The following is a 19,404-nucleotide window of genomic DNA, read 5'->3' on the forward strand; positions in this document are numbered from 1 at the left end:
TACTCACACACACACTCCACATCATACCCTGATGTGGACATACATACTCAGAAATAATGGGATACCATTAACCTAGTTATTAATAACAGAAAAGGAGCAATGGGAAGGCCAATTATTATAGACATGTCATTTGGACAGCTTCACCAGGAAGCTAAAGCTTTACTACACTCCCCAGGGAGCCACCGATCTATTCCCTGCAGATCACTGGGGGAAGGGATGGACAGGGAGAACAGATGCATGCCCAGTAACGTTGGGGTGACCCCAGGAAGGTACTTGTCTGTCAGTCGCACCTGGGATTAGGTCATTGGCCAGAATGGGTAGAGCCCCTGCAAGGGTGTGAGATTTGGACCATTTAATCCCCTGAACAAAGAAACTCACTTTCTTGGTTGCTCTTATGCTCTTGGGGCTCTTGTTGCAGGGGGCCTTGTTCTGGATTAGGTTTTTCTTTTCTTTAAATTTTTTTATTTATTAGGTTTTGACTTAAGGGCATGTTGTGGCTGAAGGCTTGGCCTGCAGGCACCTTGGCAGGTGTGGGTGGGCACCTGGAACACAGCAGGAGGGAACAGCCCTCACCACCTGGTTACTAGGGTCTGCAAAGGAGTAGACACTGAGTGTGGGCCCACACTCCTCTCTCAGTCTGATCTTCTATCCAGACCACTAAAACTTTCTCCATATCAGCGATAAGGCTATTTTGCTTTCTTATCATTCGTGGGTTCACTGGAGCAGCACTTTCAATTTCCTTCAAGAACTCTTCCTCTGCTTTCACAACCTGGCTGTTTGGTACAGGCTTTCAGTGTATCTTGGCTTTCAACATGCCTTCCTCACTAAGCTTAATAATTTCTAGCTTTTGATTTAAAGCAGGGGTCCTCAAACTTTTTAAACAGGGGGCCAGTTCACTGTCCCTCAGACCGTTGGAGGGCCGGACTATAGTTTAAAAAAAAACTATGAACAAATTCATAGTTTGTTCATAGTTTTGAGCACTGCGGGCCTGGGACGAGTCGGCTGCTAAGCAGGACAGGCAGCGGCACCCGGCGGGCCGGATAAATGACCTCGGCAGGCCACATGTGGCTTGTGGGCCGTAGTTTGAGGACGCCTGAAAGAGATGTGACTCTTCCTTTCATCTGAACACTTAAAGGCCATTGTAGGGTTATTAATTGGCATAATTTCAATATTGCTGTCTCATGGAATAGGGAGGCCTGAGGGGAGAGAGAGAGAGAGATGGGGGAATGGCCAATGGAGCAGTCAGAACACACATTTATTAAGTTCACCATCTTATATAGCTAGGGTTCATAGCACCCTAATTACAATAGTAACATAGAAGATTGCTATAAAAATATAATGAAAAGTGTGAAATGGTGTGAGAATTATCAAAATGTGACACAGAGCCCTGGCAAGTTTTTCTCCGTGGTTAGAGTGTCGGCCTTGGAGCAAAGGGTTGCAGGTTTGATCCCTGGCCCCAGTTGGGGTGTGTGCAGGAGGCAACTAATTGACGTGTCTGACACTCTCACAGCAATGTTTCTCTCTCTCCTCCCCTCCATTCTCTCTAAAACAATCAGTGGGGAAAAATATACTCAGGTGAGGATTAAAAAAAAAGACTGATGCTGAGTAAATGCTGTTAGAAAAATGGAGAATTGCTCGACACAGGATTGCCATAAACCTCCAGTGAGTAAAAAACGTATCTGTGAAGCGCAATAATGTGAAACACCATAAAATGAGGCATGCTGTATCTTCAAGCCAAGGGATGCCTGAGGCTACCAGCAATATTGAAATTATGCCAATTAATAACCCTTCACGGGAGAGAGGGTTCCTTCCCTGGTGCCTTCAGAAGAGCTTGGCCTCGCTGATGCCTTGATTTTTTTTTTTTAAATAAATCTTTATTCAGATTATTACAATTGTTTCTCCTTTTTCCCCCCATAGCTCCCCTCCACCCATTTCCCACCCCACCTTCTGCCCTTACCTCCCCCCCACTGTCCTCATCCAAAGGTGTATGATTTTTGTCCATTCTCTTCATGAACCCCCCACACCCCTTTCCCCCTGAGAATTATCAGTCCACTCCCTTTCTATGCCCCTGATTCTATTATATTCACCAGATTATTCTGTTCCTCAGGTTTTTAATTCACTTGATTTTTAGGTTCGCTTGTTGCTAGATATGTATTTGTTGTTCATAATTTTTCTCTTTACTTTTTTCTTCTTCCTCTTCTTTAAGAATACCTTTCAGCATTTCATATAATACTGGTTTGGTGGTGATGAACTCCTTCAGCTTTTTCTTATCTGTGAAGCTCTTTATCTGCCCTTCAATTCTGAATGATAGCTTTGCTGGGTAGAGTAATCTTGGTTGTAGGTTCTTGCTATTCATCACATTGAAAATTTCTTGCCACTCCCGTCTGGCCTGCATAGTTTCTGTTGAGAAGTCAGCTGACAGTCGTATGGGTGCTCCCTTGTAGGTAACTAACTGTTTTTCTCTTGCTGCTTTTAATATTCTCTCTTTGTCTTTTGCTCTTGGCATTTTAATTATGATGTGTCTTGGTGTAGTCCTCTTTGGATTCCTTTTGTTTGGGGTTCTGTGGGCTTCCTGGATTTGTAAGTCTATTTCTTTCACCAGGTGGGGGAAGTTTTTGGTCATTATTTCTTCAAATAGGTTTTCAGTATCTTGCTCTCTCTCTTCTTCTGGCACCCCCATAATTCTGATGTTGGTACGCTTGAAGTTGTCCCAGAGTCTTCTTACATTATCTTCAACTTTTTGGATTTTTTTTTTTCTTTTTGCTTTTTCGGTTGAGTGTTTTTTGCTTCTTTGTATTTCAATTCTTTGACTTGATTTTTGTGTTCCTCTTGTCTGTTTTTGGGTCTCTGTATAATATTTTTTATTTCAGTCAGTGTATGTTTAATTTCTAGTTGGTCCTTTTTCATATCTTCGAGGGTCTCGTTATATTTATCAGCCTTTTCTAGGATATTCTTAAAAAGCCTTATAACTGTGGTTTTGAATTCTATATCCAGTCGTTTGTTTTCCTCCATTTCTTTCGTTTGTGATCTGATTCTTTGACGCCGCATTTTCACTGCTTCCCTGAGTTGGTAAGGTAGATTTGTGTGCTAGGTTTCCAATTTGGCCCAGTGGGTCTGCCTCCCCAGTTAACCTGAGGTGGACACTCTTGGTGCACACCTTTGTGGATTGTGTGTACAGCCTTGTTGTAATTAAGTCTTTATTGTTGTTGGTATCACTGGGAAGAATTGACCTCCAGGCCGGTTGGCTGTAAGGATCAGTTGTGTCTATGCTGGGAGAAGTCCGGTGCTGGAGACAGCCTTATAGGATTAGACTTGCCAAATTGCAATAGCCTCTGTGCTCAGCTTGGATGGGGTGGAGTCTCAGTCTTGGCTTCCCGTCAGCCTTGCCCTTGCGCGCACGTGTGTGCCTTCAGTCCTCTGCCTTCCCGGCTCCCGAGTCTCCGCCCGAGAGTCCAGACTCCCCCCACAAGAGCATGGGTCCCCAGGGGCTCGCCTGGAACTGGGGTTCACTGCAGTCAGAACTGGGGCTCAGTGCCGTCAGGAGCCTCTCACTCCCTTCCACTAGGGAAAGCCTGTGGCAACCTCCGCAGCCTTTGTGCGCACTGGCGCGCGCGGACTTTCAGTCCTCCGCCTTCCCCGGCTCCCGAGTCTCCGCCCGAGAGTCCAGACTCCCCCCACAAGAGCGTGGGTCCCCAGGGGCTCGCCCGGAACTGGGGTTCAGTGCAGTCAGAACTGGGGTTCAGTGCGGTCGGGGGCTCCCTTCCCCCTTCCGCCAGAGAAAGTCAGCCAGGCTCTCAGCCACCCTTCCTCTCTGCGCGCACAAAGACCCTTTGCCGTACCTCCAATTCTCTGTGAGCTTTTCTCTATCCTTCTAGTTGTAGAATTTTCAGTCAGCTTTCCTGCAGTTCTGGATGGTGTCCGTTCTGTCTTTTAGTTGTAGTTTTGAAATTGTTGTGCGAGGCAGCAGTTTAGGTGTTTACCTATGCCGCCATCTTGGTTTCTCTGATGCCTTGATTTTGGACTTCTGGTCTCCACAACTGTGAGACCATGAATTTCTGTTGTTTGAAGCATCCAGTTAGTGGTACTTTGTTATGGCAGCCCTAATGCTATGTATGGTCTGAATGTTTGTGTCCCCCCACACCCCAAATTCTTATGTTGAAACCCTAATGTCCAATGTGATAGTACTAACAGGTGGGACCTTTGGGAGATTCTTACTAATGAGGGTGGAGCCCTCATGAATGGAATTAGTGCCTTATAAAAGAGGATCCAGAGAGATCCCTAGCCCCACCCCTTCCTCCATGTGAGGGCACGGTGAGAAGGTGCCAGCTATGAACCAGGAAGCCAGCCCTCAGCAGAAGGGGGCCATGCTGACGCTTTGATCTTGGACTTTCCAGCCTCCAGAACCATAAGCATTAAATTTCTGTTGTTTATAAGCTACCCACTCTGTGGTATTTTGTTATAGCAGCTGAATAGATTAAGACACACAGGAAACAAAACCAGGCTCCTTCCAGTGATGAGAAACTATGCTGTTGGAAAGACACAATTGCACCGCCTATGTTAAAGATGGCACAGATTCTAGTTCCCTAGAATCCAAGAGAACCGAACTGAGGAATCTATTCCTATAGGAACGAATTGTGTTTCCTACTATGGTAAAAAAATATTTTATTTTATTTTTATTTTTAAATATATTTTTATTGATTTCAGAGAGGAAGGGAGAGGGAGATAGAAACATCAATGATGAGAGAGAATCATTGATCAGCTGCCTCCTGCATGCTCCACACGGGATCAAGCCCACAACCCGGGCATGTGCCCTAACCGGGATTCAAACCATGACCTCCTGGTTTATAGGTCAATGCTCAACCACGCTGGCTGGGCTCAAAAAGATTTTAGATACAATAAAATTAGCTTTGGAATTTACAAATCATGAATGCACACATTAGACACACATGCAAATATGCATGCACGTATTTGCTCCTTCCTTTGGTTTTCTGGATTTCCAAGTTTGCAGATATCACCTTAAGGAGTCCATTCAAATTGCAGGAAAAACACTTATTCTAAGGACACAGCAATTCTAAGATTGCTGATACTCCCATAGGAAGTGCTTCCGTGTTAGGAAGTTTAGAAGGTGGAACAGAGCTCCTGGAATTGTATTCAGAAGACTGTTCAGGAAGGCAGTGTCAGCAGGCTTCACCGTACAGGGGCTCATAGTGGGCGAGCAGAGCAGGACTGGGGAACACAGCCTCTTGCGGAGGACAGAGAGCCTTAAGCAGGTGGAGAATTCAACAGAAGCTCTTTTATGTCAAACTTTATTTCAGGATCCAGCATTATAAATAAGCCTAAATGAACAAACAACAAAAAACCAGAAGTTGATTATAAGTCAACTGACTTCATCCGGATGGGACTTCTCTAAGTAGAAACATATATTTAAAGAAAGGCATTTAGATTCATATTTGTACCTTCAGCCTACCTCTTATTTTTCAGCCAAATTAAGAATCAACTTTTGATGATATCAATACTGTATTATCTTCCCTAGGTAACCAGATCCTCTACCGCTTGGTCATTTCCTGGTTCATTACCACGTCCATTAGAGAGAGTCAGGGAAGTGAAAGGAAGTACAGTTACTACCAGGCCATCTGGCACCTTTAGGTGCTGAAAGATTTAGTAAGACAGGAAGTATAAACCACAGCCTGGAATGGAGTTTTTAAACTGATTATTGATTCAAATTACTCATGATCTTCCTCCTGCTTCTCTCATCCATCATTCCTGCAAATAGCTGATGCTTAGGGGGAAAATAAATTTCTTAAACAAGACACAAAAAGCATTAACCATCAAAAAAAAAAGTTAATAAATGTGACTATATTAACATGAAAAACTTTTGTTCAGGAAAAATACTTCTTAAAGAAAATAAAAACAACTTACATACTAAAAGGAGATATATGCAGTTTATGTATCCCATAAAAAGATTAGTTTAATATAAAATAATAAATATAAATCAGAAAAAATGAGAAAAAAAAACACACCATAATAAAAGAGGCTGAACAAACAGGAATGCCACAGAATGGGAAACAAATATGGTCAATAAATACATGAAGAGATGCTCAACTCCATATGTGATCAAAGAAATGCAAGTCAAAATCACACTAAGATATAATTTTATAACTATTTGATTGGCAAAAATCCAGAAGTCTGATTTTACCAACTGCTACAGAAAATAGGGAATCGACAGAATCTCCTATATCGCTGGTGGGAGAGTAACCTGGGACAGCTTTAGAAAACAATCTGACATTCCCCTGTAGGAATGAACACTCTCATACTCTACAACCCAGAAATACTACTCCTCAGTTCATGCCAAGAGCTGGCCCACGCACACCACCAGCAGACATGACCAAGAATGTTTGTAGCAGCCCCATTCATAAGAGTCAGAGGCCCACCATCAGAAAAGGAGATAAATCCACGGGGACACAGTCACACAGTGGGATACTACACAGCCGTAAAAACGAGCAAACTACATAGCCAGCGTCACGGGGGAACCTCAGGACCAGGAAGCCGAGTGACAAGAAATCAAATCCCAAACAAGCACATGCAGTACAAAATTTTCCTACAAAGTTCAAAAGCAAACACTAAACAATATATTCCTTAGGCACACCTATATTCTTGATAAAAAAAAAAAAAAAGAAAAGAAAAAGGCACAAAGAAATAAAACCCCCCAAATTCTAGACCAGAGTTACTTCTGGGGGAAACGCAGGAGAATGAGATAGGAAAAGTAACTGGGCAGGGATAAACTATTATTAAGATTCTGGTTCTTGTTTGATGGTAGGCTCCAGGGTGTTTATTATTCGATTAAAAAATAGATACATTAGTGAATGAATAAATGTGATGACCATTCACGTACCAATGATGACTGTATATCCTAAACCAAGTATTATGATTAATCCAAACCTCTGCATCTGAGATTCCTTACAATAAAAAATACAAACAAACAAAAAGCACTGGATATCTAAATTAATTTGTCTAAATCTGAAGTGAATAACAGTGAGGCTTCAAGGGTCCCCCACCTGCAAAGGTGAGAGCGGGGAGTTGCGCAGTGCTCAAGGATGCAGTTGGGGAGCATTTCCCTGTGAGCGTTTCTAACCAACTGCTATAGAGATCCCAGAAGGAAGGGACCTGCATCTCCAAGACACCAGAAATATGTGGCGATTTCTTTTCTCATGTAAAACAAGAAAACCTTCTGGTGCATGGGAGGACACTCCATCCAACTGAGCCACCCGGCCAGGGCCCCCCGTACTTTTTTATGGCACACACAATATAGTTTATGGATGACCTGTTATCTTTTTAATCAGTCCCTATCTATGGATATCCGTGTTTGGCCAAATCTCGTGCTATTCCAAATAACGTTGCATAAACAACACAATTACTGGGACCCTAGCAATCGCATACATTGTAATTTTGCACAAGTTAGTACACTTGTGGGATTAAGTCCTGGAAATGGGTCAAAGGGGGTATATATATAATGCTGTAATTTTGATAAATGTTGGCAAATAGCTCCCTACTGGCATGTGTATGGAATATCTTTAACTTATTCTTTGAATGACAGGAAATTAAAAATTTCTGGACATGTATGGATCATAAAACCGAAGCAAAAAAAACACACAAAACCAACAATCAACAAAACAACAACAAAATAGACCCAGAAAAAAAACCCTCACTCAAACAAACCCCCCAAAGGAAAAATACCCAAACCAAACTAAACTAAACCAAAAAAAGGGAGTGGCGGCTCCTTACTTGTTGCCTCTGTGTATAGGATCTTCTCATCAACACTTTGAACATTACAGGACACAAACAGTTTCCTTCCTTCAGTTTTATCAAGTTGGCTATTTATCAAAACAGTAGAACAAAGGGGGATAGGTCTGTAGAAGAAAAAAAAAAAAAGGAAAAACAATCCGTTTTTATCAGATTTTTGTAACGTTCAGAGATGATCAAGTGTATGATACCTGATGTCAGTGGTGTGACTGTCCTAGATAAAACATTCCTTAAAGAGGCTGATCTGACTTCTGCTATTGCTACTGATGAGCTTACTGCCAGTGCAATGGTGCCCTCTTGCTTCTAAGAAGCAAGACTGCTCTGTTATGGATACCCCTGTATCTCTTGTTTTTAAAGATTTCTTTGCCTTCAGTATTCTTTAATTTCTCTGTAATATATCTAGATATGAGTTTACTTTTATTTATCTTGCTTGATATATGTTGTGCTTTCTGTGTCTGTGGGCTCATGATTTCCTTTAGTTCGAGAATATGTTCATCCATCCTCTCTCCAAATACTGGATCCCTTCCATTCTCTCCACTCTTCTTCAAGGACTCTGAATAGATCACATTATAAGTTTTCATCTGTTCTCTATAGCTTAACCTCTATTTTATAGTTTCCATCTCTTTTTTTTATTTTGTGCTGGGTTCAGGGTAATTTCTTCAGTTCTATATTTCTGTTTACTTTCAGACGTGTTTAAGTAGCCCTTTAACCTATCAACTGAGGGGTTGCTTGTTTTTAAACAATTACATTTTAATTTCTAAAAATTTTAATTTCTGTGACAAATCTGCTTAATAATTTTTATAATTTCTTGTTGCTTTCTCTTTTTGTGATTTCATCTTTTATTTCTTTTAAACATCTCATACACAGTTCTGTTATACGGTGTGTCTGATTATCATATCTTAAGTCCCTGAGGATCTAAATATGTTATTCATTGTTTCTTGCTGATTCTCACTTATGGTGGTTTGGTTCCTTGTGAATTTGACACAGGATCTAATTGTTAGGAAAGGGAAATGTCCTTTGGAATTTCTTGTCTGCCATGTTGCATGAAAAAGCCTAATCCAGAGCTTCCCAACCAATATGCCATGGATGGGTTATAGAAATGCTGAGATATTGATCTTGCAGCTGGCTAGCCACCACGAATCATTAGCTGCTTTGTCTATTTATCTTAATAAGTTTATCTTAATGTGCTAAGCATGAGGAAATAAATTAAGATACTAAAGGCCATATATGAAAAGCCCACAGCTAATATCACCACACTCAATGGTAAAACACTGAATGCTTTTCCTCCACGATGAGGAAAAATATAAGTATGCCCACTTTTGCTATTTCTATTCAGCACAGTACTGTAAGTCCCAGCCAGAGCAATTAGGCAAGGAAAAAAAAGGCATCCAAATTGAAAAGGAAGAAGTACATTAACTCTGTTCACAGATGACATGATCTAGTATATAGAAAACCCCAAAGATTCCACAAAAAACTGTTAGAACTAATAAATGAATTCAGCAAAGTTGCAGGATATAAAATCAACACACAAAAATCAGCTGCATTTCTATACACTAACAACGAACAATCTGAAAAGGGAATTAAAAAAAAATTTCATTTATAATAGCATCAAAACTAACATACTTAGGAATTAACCAAGGAGGCCAAAAACTTGTACACTGAAAACCGCAAAACAATGCTAAAAGAAATTAAAAATAGAAATAAATGGAAAGACATCCTGTGTTTATGGGTTGAAAGACTTAATAATTTGAAGAGGTCCACAGTACCCAAAGCGATCTACAGCAGTAAGGTCATCCCGCTCCTCCTGGCACATGTGGAACAGTCTAATACTTTTCTGATCTTTAGCACTATTCTCCATGGATAGGAATCAGGGATCTTTGTAGCTATTCCTTGCCCTGGCACAGATGTGCCTTGTTGCTAGAAGTAAAAGTAATGATAACAACAAAAAGGTTAATAATAATAATAATAATAAGACGCTAACATTTACTGAGTACTTGTTATGTAGCCAGATACTGTCCTAGGAGTTTACATGGATTGATTCGTTTACTGCTCACAATGAGACATGCCTGGGAATTTATGGTCCCCAGGGTAGGATTTCCATACGACTTAGCCTCTGACTGATGTGTGAGAGATGTGAAGTCTCCAGTTCCCAGGCCTGAGATAGGGGCAATTCTGAGGCACATGTTTCACTCCAGAGTTCCATGTGTGATCAGGCTGCTGCTCCCCTTTTTGGGACTGTGAGCTCAACCTTGGGGGGCTTCTTCCCCTTCCCTGTCCTGCTTCTCCCACTGCCTTGCTAGTTTTCTTCTGGGAGCACCGCCTTAATAATTATTTGCACATACGTCTTTGTCTCGGGGTCGGTTGCTAGTAAACCTGACCTATGACCCCTAAGAAGTAGAGAATACCCGTGAATTTACCTTTTGAAATTGATGTTGAGATTGGCAGTCATGACAATTCCCCCACATACAAGTGCATTCATACCAACAGTAGAATCAATCATGGTGGCAGTGGCACCTCCGTGAAAAAATCTAGTTATAATAAGAGGGAAAGAGAAGTGTTTTGAAAAAGTCTGAAGAGAGCCTCTTAAGGGAGAAGATTATCCAAGCATCTCCATATCATTTGCTTAAGAAAGGTCCACTCTGTCCATGTTCAGTGTATTGAACGTCAACTCTCCACGTCCCCAACTTTACTGTGTTCATACCACAATAGTGTAGTACTTATAATAAACCAGGTAATCAGGTCACAAGCAAGCAAAAAGTTAAAATATCATTTAGAAAATTCATATTTGCATTAAACTAACTATACACATCATTGTGTAAAAATTTAGGAAATGTAAACAAAAGAAAATGAAAAATAAATAAAAAATTATGAGGCCCTCTAGTGACAAGCCACTGTTAACATGTCAATGATACTCTCTCAAATTATACTCTGCTAGAGGCCCGTTGCACGAAGATTCTTGCAATAGACCAGGGGTGGGCAAACTTTTTGACTCGAGGGCCACAATGGGTTCTTAAACTGGGCCGGAACAAAAGCATGGATGGAGTGTTTGTGTAAACTAATATAAATTCAAAGTAAAGGAGCGGAGGGGAGAGCAAGAGAACTGGATAGAACAGCCGGATCCGGCCCGCGGGCCGTAGTTTGCCCAAGGCTGCAATAGACCTTCCTTCCCTTGGCTGCTGGCACCGGTTTTTTCTCCGGCACCTGGGACCCACGCCTTCGCTGCAGCTGCTGCGGAGAAGCCAAGCCTCTTAAGGCTTCAGTCTCCTGTCGTCTTCAGTCATCTTAGTCTTCACTCGGGCCAGAGCCTTCAGTCTTTGCTCTGCGTCTGCCTATGCAAATTAACCTGCCATATTTGTTGGGTTAATTTGCATACTCACTCCTGTTTGGCTGGTGGTATCATGGAGGTATGGTCAATTTGCATATTTCTCTTTTATTAGTGTAGATTGCTTTATGTCTCCTATGCTTTTGTGATTTATTATAAACATCTTTCCATGTCAATAAATGTCTCTATATCACCATTTTAATGCCTTCATTCTAGTTCATGAATACATAGGGATAGTGTAAAATAACACTCTTAGACCCACATTTTTAGGCTGTCATTCTTACCCAGGCATTCCTTGCAGGTGAGGACCTCCTTGAAACACACAAACTATCCTTTTCTCAGCCTCATTATAGAACATCACATATTCAAAGCCCAGGCCATCCTCAAAGCTTGTGGTGAAGAGCTGGGCCTGTGACAGTTTCTCTTCGTTTATAAGCTCGGAGGCTGTAGGGAAATAAGCTGGATGGGCACATGAGAAACACGTATGAGAAAGATGCCGTCACAGAGAAGTGCTGAGGCTGTGGGAGGGTGGAGGCTCTCTGGGGTCTTTTGTCCACTCCTGCTAATGGTGATGAGGATGCCAGTGGGAGGCAGTCTTATTCTTGGCAAAGCTTTATGCTTTCCCACAAACTAGAAAATTCATTGAGGTTTCTGGTCTATAAAACTGGAGACTATAGCCAAAACCGGTTTGGCTCAGTGGATAGAGCGTCGGCCTGCGGACTGAAGGGTCCCAGGTTCGATTCCGGTCAAGGGCATGTACCTGGGTTGCGAGCACATCCCCAGTAGGGGGCGTGCAGGAGGCAGCTGATCGATGTCTCTCTCTCATCGATGTTTCTAACTCTCTATCCCTCTCTCTTCCTCTCTGTAAAAAATCAATAAAATATATTTAAAAAAAAACAAAAACAAAAACTGGAGACTATAGAAACCCCTGCATTATACTCTTCCCCTTTTCAAGTGGTAACTAGTGCTTCAATCTGTTCTTAGTTTTATATTTGATATTTAAATATTCTCTTTAAAAATGTTTTTATTGATTTTAGAGAAGGAGGAAAAGAAATGGGGGGGGGGAGAAGATATATATCGAGAAATATTTATGTGAGAGGAAAACATCCATCAGCTGCCTTCTGCACAGCCTGTATTGGGGATCATGCCTGCAACCCGGGAATCAAACCGATGACCTTTTGGTGCATGGGAGGATGCTTAAGCAACTGAGCAACACCAGCCAGGACAATATTTAAATATTCTTTATGGGAGAATTGCTGTTCCTACCACGAATAAAGGCTGAGAAGTCTTGACTCCTTTGAGTTGCTATATACTCATATGAAGGCAAATGTATCCAGGAGCCATCTTCACATTTCTTCATGAACTGGTCAAAGAGGAGTCTCATGTCCTTGCTCCAGCAGGGTTTGGGGAGAGAATGGTCCTTATCAAAGACTTTCTCAAAAGAAAGCAACCTCTAAAAGAGAAGAAAAAGAAGAGTAATGGGAGGTGCATTCTATGTCATAACACGTTCGCTTCTTTTTAAGACTGTTTTGCTGCTTTTCCTCTTCGCAGAAGCTTTTCATTTTAGAGTGGAAGCAAATTTCAAGGATTATCTGGTCCAACCTCCCTGGGAAAAATGGGGATTGTGAGAGGGTAAATGATTTGCTCAATGACACCCAACTAGCTTTGGAAGAGTCAGCATCAAGCCCAGGTCTGTGGATCCCCCGCCCTTTTATTTCCCCCAAACTTTAATCAAGCACAGGTGAGCCAGGCACTGAAAATAAAGACAAATGAAGGATAGACAGTTTCTTCCATGTAAAAAGTGCTACCAGTGGGGTATGCACAGGAAGCCAGAGCACAGGGAAGAGGTGTTCATCTCAGATTGGGGGTTCAAGGAGGGGCTCTATTTGGTATCTTAAAATATTATGTTACAGAGAAGAGCAAATTTCTTTATCAATTGCATCATAATCAGATTTACAACCATGCCTTTTGCAGTTCTTTTTGTCACTTACAGTCATTATTTTACTGATACTTTTGCAAATATATTTTTATTGATTTCGGAGAAGGGAGAGGGAGAGAGATAGAAACATCAATGATGAGAGAATCATTGATTAGCTGCCTCCTGCACACCCCCTACTGGGGATCAAGCCCTAAGAAACCCAGTCATGTGATCAAGAATTAAACCAGGACCTCCTGGTTCACAGGTCGATGCGCAACCACTGAGCAACACCAGCCAAGCCAGATGGAACTCTCTTAGAAGGACTCTCTCTTGGCCTGGTACAGACACTGGTGAAGCAGTCAGCAGTGGCAGCTTGTCTGGGGCTTATTCACCTGTGTCTCAACTGGATGATCTATTTTATAGGAGACTCCCACTGGGTGCTGACCACTGGAATGGCTGCCTAGCCTGCCTCGACAGTGGAGTGGCCTCCTGAACTTGTTTCATTCAGTGCTTCGAAAGGGAGGTGGGTAGGGCAGCCCCTGCGGTTGCTTTAATTAGTGATTCTATTCTCATTTTGGGCAAAGGGTTGTAGGAAAGGTTGTTTCAGTCCTGGTGTGCACTGAGCTTCTGGTTGGTTAAGCAGGAACAGCGTCCAGGACGTTAGATTCAGGGCACAATGTATGTTTATATTTATTTATTTATTTATTTATTTATTTATTATTTTTTTAAAAATATATTTTATTGATATTTCACAGAGAGGAAGGGAGAGGGATAGAGAGCTAGAAACATCGATGAGAGAGAAACATCGATCAGCTGCCTCCTGCACGCCTCCTACTGGAGATGTGCCCGCAACCAAGGTACATGCCCTTGACTGGAATCGATCCCGGGACCTTTCAGTCCGCAGGCCGACGCTCTATCCACTGAGCCAAACCGGTTTTGGCTATTTATTTATTTTTTAAAAAAAATATATTTTATTGATTTTTTACAGAGAGGAAGGGAGAGGGATAGAGAGTTAGAAACATCAATCAGCTGCCTCCTGCACACCCCCCCCACTGGGGATGTACCCGCAACCAAGGTACATGCCCTTGACCGGAATCGAACCTGGGACCCTTAAGTCCGCAGGCCAACACTCTATCCACTGAGCCAAACCGGCTAGGGCCACAACGTATGTTTAATTCTCGAGGGCTGAGAAACACCTATGGGACAATCTAAACCATCCTCAGGTGATGATCCCTGGTCTGGTTGTCTAACTCTAGAGTCTAGCAGGGGTGGGCAAACTTTTTGACTTGAGGGCCACAATGGGTTCTTAAACTGGACCGGAGGGCCGGAACAAAAGCATGGATGGAGTGTTTGTGTGAACTAATATAAATTCAAAGTAAAGGAGCGGAGGGGAGAGCAAGAGAACCGGATAGAACAGCCAGATCCGGCCCGCGGGCCGTAGTTTGCCCACGGCTGGTCTAGAGCAAAGGTCGCCAACCTTTCGGACCTCACGGACTACTGGTTGGTGATTACTGGTCTAGAGCCGTGGTCGGCAAACTGTGGCTTGTGAGCCACATGTGGCTCTTTGGCCCCTTGAGTGTGGCTTTTCCACAAAATACCATGGCCTGGGCGAGTCTATTTTGAAGAAATGGCGTTAGAAGAAGTTTAAAAAATTTGGCTCTCAAAAGACATTTCAATCGTTGTACTGTTGATATTTGGTTCTGTTGACTAATGAGTTTGCCAACCACTGGTCTAGAGGGTGGAGAAACGCCTGCTAGCAATCCAAGACGTCCTCAGGTGAAAGTCTCTGGTTGGGCTGTCTAACTGGGGTTGAGGAATGTCTGCTGGGCAATCCAACACATCCTCTGGTGAGACTCCCTGGTCTGGTTGTCCTGCAGGAGTTGAATTTTGTTCTCTGTGGGTACATTTCCCTTTGCCTTTTGTCTTATGTGTAAACGTGTGTGTCAGCTATGGGAAAAAACTCAAACTCGATACCCAAACGCAGCCTCCTGGAGTGCATTCTTCAGAACTGGATAAAAAGAGCTCTGCTTATTTGACTTAAAGAAATTAAGGGCTTATATAAATTAAGAAATATAACAAATGGGTTAGTGATAGAAAATTGCCTGTCCTGTCCAAGTAGCCTTACTCCAGGCTGGGAGTCTACCGTGGATTTGGGTGGCACTGTTTTCTAAGTACAGCTTCTTTGCTCCCTTGGGTTTCAGCATCTAGTAACCACATATAAGCTTCTCCCCAGCAACCGCCCAGCTTCCACCCAAGGAGCACACTTTCTGGAGCGCTCCCAGCCAGAGCGAACTCATGATGGGAAATGGGAATGGCACCCATGGAGTTCCCTGAACAGCAAGATTCCCATCAGACAGGTGGTACCACTGTCACTAAGGGAGACAAGCAAGTGAGCTCATGGTTTCCAGTGGAGGTGATGTGGGATAGAAGAGAGGGATCTCTTTTCTAGAAGACAAGCAAGACTGAGAGGCAAAGGTTTGGCTATGGGACTCAGGGTCAGTCTGTGGCCAATGGTATAAAGATATATGCTTGAGGTTATATGGAAAGAATTACTGGTTTTATCTATGAGCAGTTTGAATAAGACTCCTACTTCTTTCCTTCTCTGAAGGCTAAGAAAAAAAAATTATATGACACATCTCTTCAAAGAGTCTCATTGATATAAAGAAATATTCTATTAGCAGCTTTGATTTTAGAAATTTTACCAAAGGTTTGGTAACACAGACCAAATATCCTAGGAGTATTGGGAAAAAAATAGATTACCTGACTGGATTGGTGCCAAAAAAGAGAAAAATGTCTGCTATGATTTAAAAATGTAGTTTGAGTCAGCTTTATTGGACTTGCAAAATGAAGCAGATAGAATCAATCACATGTATGTATTTTGAGTAACAGAGGTCAAAGGTTGGGCTTCCTAGCCACATAGTATGGGAGAGGAAGGTGGAAATGACACAGGAAAAAAAATTGCTTTTAGTAAGATTTCAAAGTGGTCTTAAGAAGTAATATATTGGTTCCTATTCATTCATATGCATGACGGTTTTGAGATCACTGACTCTATCTAGGCAAGTGCACAGTCATGCATTCCCTATGTCAGAGCCCAATCAAGTCCAGAAGATTTCTGAGTCCTCAACTTTTTTCCTGAGTAGCAGCCCATTAGCTCCCCCTCTTTCCTCCTAAAGTGTGGGGTGGTGCAGGTGGAGGGGAGAGCCTGCTTGCATTGAACTGCCTGCCTGCACTGTCTTCTGCCCTCTGAAATAGGAGTTCCTGGAATCCTATTCAACCCGCAGGACTGAGGCTTTCCTCATCCAGTAGGAGCCATATGGCTATATTCCCATCAACATCTTCACTGACCAATCCAAGTAGCTCCATTTGGACCAGTCAGGACAGTGCCTTTTGGATCAATCAAACTTCAAGGATTTGGAGTCCTCATTTGCGTGAGAACCATCCTGCAGGGGTTTCTGTCTATATACGTTAGATCCTACCCTGGCTCTGGGAGCCCACTTTCCCTTTCCACTGTTCCTGGCTGAGCTGAAACAGCAAAGATGTCTCCCTGGAGCAGAGTAGAGCTATGCAGCCAGAGGGGAGGCCTGGCCCCAGGGCTGCCTCACAGCTGAGCTCTGTCATAATTGAGCTGTCTCACACAATGGTTTCCCAGTTCAGGAATTCCTATTGGCCTTTGAATTGGTGCCATGCCAAACAACCACTGGTTGACAAAACCCTTACCCTAATTCAATGAGCAAGATGGATTTGAGGCACCATTAAGTCTCTTATCTTCTCAGTTGGTGCTTTCTTGATCAATAAACCTTTCCTTACTCCAAACTCCGACATCTTTAGTTTTGGCCTTTTGAAGCATGCACGTGACCTTGGGTTCTGTAACAAATTTAGGTTTTAGAAAACTCCCTGTGAAGACTGCAGTGGGTAAAGAGAAAAGAAAGAGAGGAGGTTTTGTTGGTGTTCCTGTGTGTGTCAGGAGGCAAAGAGTGGGAATGAAACTATTAATTTTAGTTGGGGGCATGTTGAGTTTAGGGTCCCAGATGTTGTGAGAAGTAAAAATAATAAAAGTTTCAGTTCAAGGAAGTGAGAACTAAGACATACAGTACTTGAAGTAAAGGCACTTGTAAATTCAGAGCACAGATTGCATAAGAGGGATAAATGTCAGGGATAATCATTACCGTTTGTTGTCTGGAGTAGAGGAAAAGTTTTGTTTGACCTTTGGTTATATATTTTCAAGTGCAACTTGCTGAGTAAAATTGTGACTTTAAAAAAATGCATCTTCTTTTAAGATTAAGTTACTGACCAGGAAGAAGAATGACGTATAAAGCCTGTAGCCCTAGCCGGTTTGGCTCAGTGGGTAGAGCATCGGCTTGCAGACCTGAAGGGTCTTGGGTTCAATTCTGGCCAAAGGCATGCATATTGGTTGCAGGCTTCTCTCCCGCCCGGGCCCTGGTCAGGACGAGTGCAGGAGGCAACCAATCGCTGTGTTTTTCTGACATCGATATTTCTCTCTGTCTTTCCCTTTCTCTCCCATTCTCTCTAAAAATCAATAGAAAAATATCCTCAGGTGAGGATGAAAAAAGAAAAAAGCCTGTAAATACTGTTAGATATTTTCAACACAGATTACAAGGCACCAATATATAATTAAGGAAAAGAATTTATCTCTGTTGTGAAATCAGCCGGGGACATTTTCTTTTCTAAGTGCAAGATGCTACAGGATTAACAACCTGAACTTCATTATTCTTTAAAAGAAAGCTACAGTAGCTTCCAGTTCTTGCTCAATACAGAGCTGTTCTCTCCTCGATATAGTACTTCATCATAGCACATAGTACATTTTAAACAATATATTTATCTATATTTTATTGATTTCAGAGAGGAAGGAAGAAGAGATAGAAACATCAACGAGAGAAAATCATTGAGCGGCTGCCTCCTTCATGTCCCACACTGGGTATCGAGCAATTGAACTGTGACCTCCTGGCTCATAGGTCGATATTCAACCACCGAGCCACACAGGCCAGGCAGTACATATATTTTTTTAATTTTGAAATTTCACATTTCTTCCAAATGAAGTGAATATTGAATACACCAATGAAATAAAACTTAGTGGTATAAGGAACAGTGATATAAGGCAATATTTACTTATTATTAACGCCAGGCACTGTGTGAAACACTTCGCTTGTATTATTAGCTCCTTTAACTTCTCTGAGGAAGCTGGCTTAGAGGGGGTCTGATTATCCGACAAGCAGAGAACATTAGGATTAGACCTGGGAAGAGAGGGCTCTTCTCCCACCGCACGGTGTCATGGTTCTGAGCAGCCTGCGGAGGAGGTTCCCATGCAACCCTGCCCCGTGTTTCCGGCGTGACCTTGTTTGAATAACTTAACCTTTCTTTATTCATATTGGCGGTAGGGGAAGTCCTTCACTTACACACCAGAGTCAAGCGTCCTGCACGCTTTCAAAACGGAGTCACCTTCCTACGCAGTCTCTCCCGGTTTCAACCTCGGGGCTGAAAGATCCTGTGGCCGTGAACGCGGAGGCCTTTCGCAGCTGGTGTGTGCCTTTATTCTGAGGTCATGTGGCTGAGATAACGCATACACAGCTCAAGGCGTGTTCTTGACAGAAAGTCTCACAACAGCGCCCACTTCTCCGCCCCGGGAACTCACCCGCGACAGTCCCACGCTCCTCGCCGGCGGCGCGCCTTCCCGCAGGCCGCGCAGGGCCCCGAGCGCGTGCGCGGCGCCGCGCCTCAGCATGCCTCTGCGGGCGCGCGAGGACTGGGCCCGGCCCGCGGCGACCGCCGACTCTCCCAGCCGTACGCCCGCTCTTCCTCTTAAAGCCTTGGGAGGGGGGCGGAGCCTGGCGCGAAGACCATGTTCTTGCGAGGAGCGCTGGGGCGGGAGGGGCGGGATTGGCCCGCCCCGCCGCTGCAGCACAGCGACCCCTGGCGCCTGCGCGCTGGGAGTGCAAGAGTCGCCGTCTTTCCTCCCGCTCGCGAGCCGCCGAACTCGGCGCAGTTTTGTTCCCAAGCGATGGTCCCTCCGGCAGAAGACTTAAGGCCCTGGGACGGGTAGGAGCACACCCAGTGCATTGCAGGAATAAAGTGTGTCCTTGCAGGCGGCCATGGGCAAGACTCTCGGATCGGGTTGGTATTGGCTTACCGAGAGCTTTCTGGGTGCAAAGAGTATATACTTAAAATGCCCTTGTCTACCTCTCCACGCCCCACCCTCCCGTACGCACACCCTTAAACCTTTCCGCAGAGCCAAAAGTCCTTAAGTCAGGCTTTCCCAAATAGAAATAGAAGTCGTAGGAACATCTGAAGGATGTATTGCCTCTGGCTTTGGAGACAAACCTGAGTTCAAACTTCCCCTCCACCCCTT

The 19,404-nt window shown here is 43.3% G+C and overlaps 1 protein-coding gene across 1 annotated transcript; it reads right to left on the reverse strand.

The window, feature by feature from the left end:
* Positions 1-4,681: 4,681 nt before the first annotated feature.
* THEM4 (thioesterase superfamily member 4) lies at positions 4,682-18,954 on the reverse strand. Its single transcript, XM_080648323.1, has 6 exons — positions 18,691-18,954; positions 12,389-12,575; positions 11,407-11,581; positions 10,218-10,328; positions 7,783-7,907; positions 4,682-5,336 (listed from the first exon to the last, which is right to left on the reverse strand). The coding sequence occupies exons 1-6, from the start codon at positions 18,778-18,780 to the stop codon at positions 5,263-5,265; spliced, it is 762 nt and encodes a 253-aa protein (XP_080504449.1). The 5' UTR covers positions 18,781-18,954; the 3' UTR covers positions 4,682-5,262.
* Positions 18,955-19,404: the final 450 nt, after the last annotated feature.

This window comes from Plecotus auritus, assembly GCF_963455305.1.
Source record: "Plecotus auritus genome assembly, chromosome: 12".
Taxonomy (NCBI): Eukaryota; Metazoa; Chordata; class Mammalia; order Chiroptera; family Vespertilionidae; genus Plecotus; species Plecotus auritus.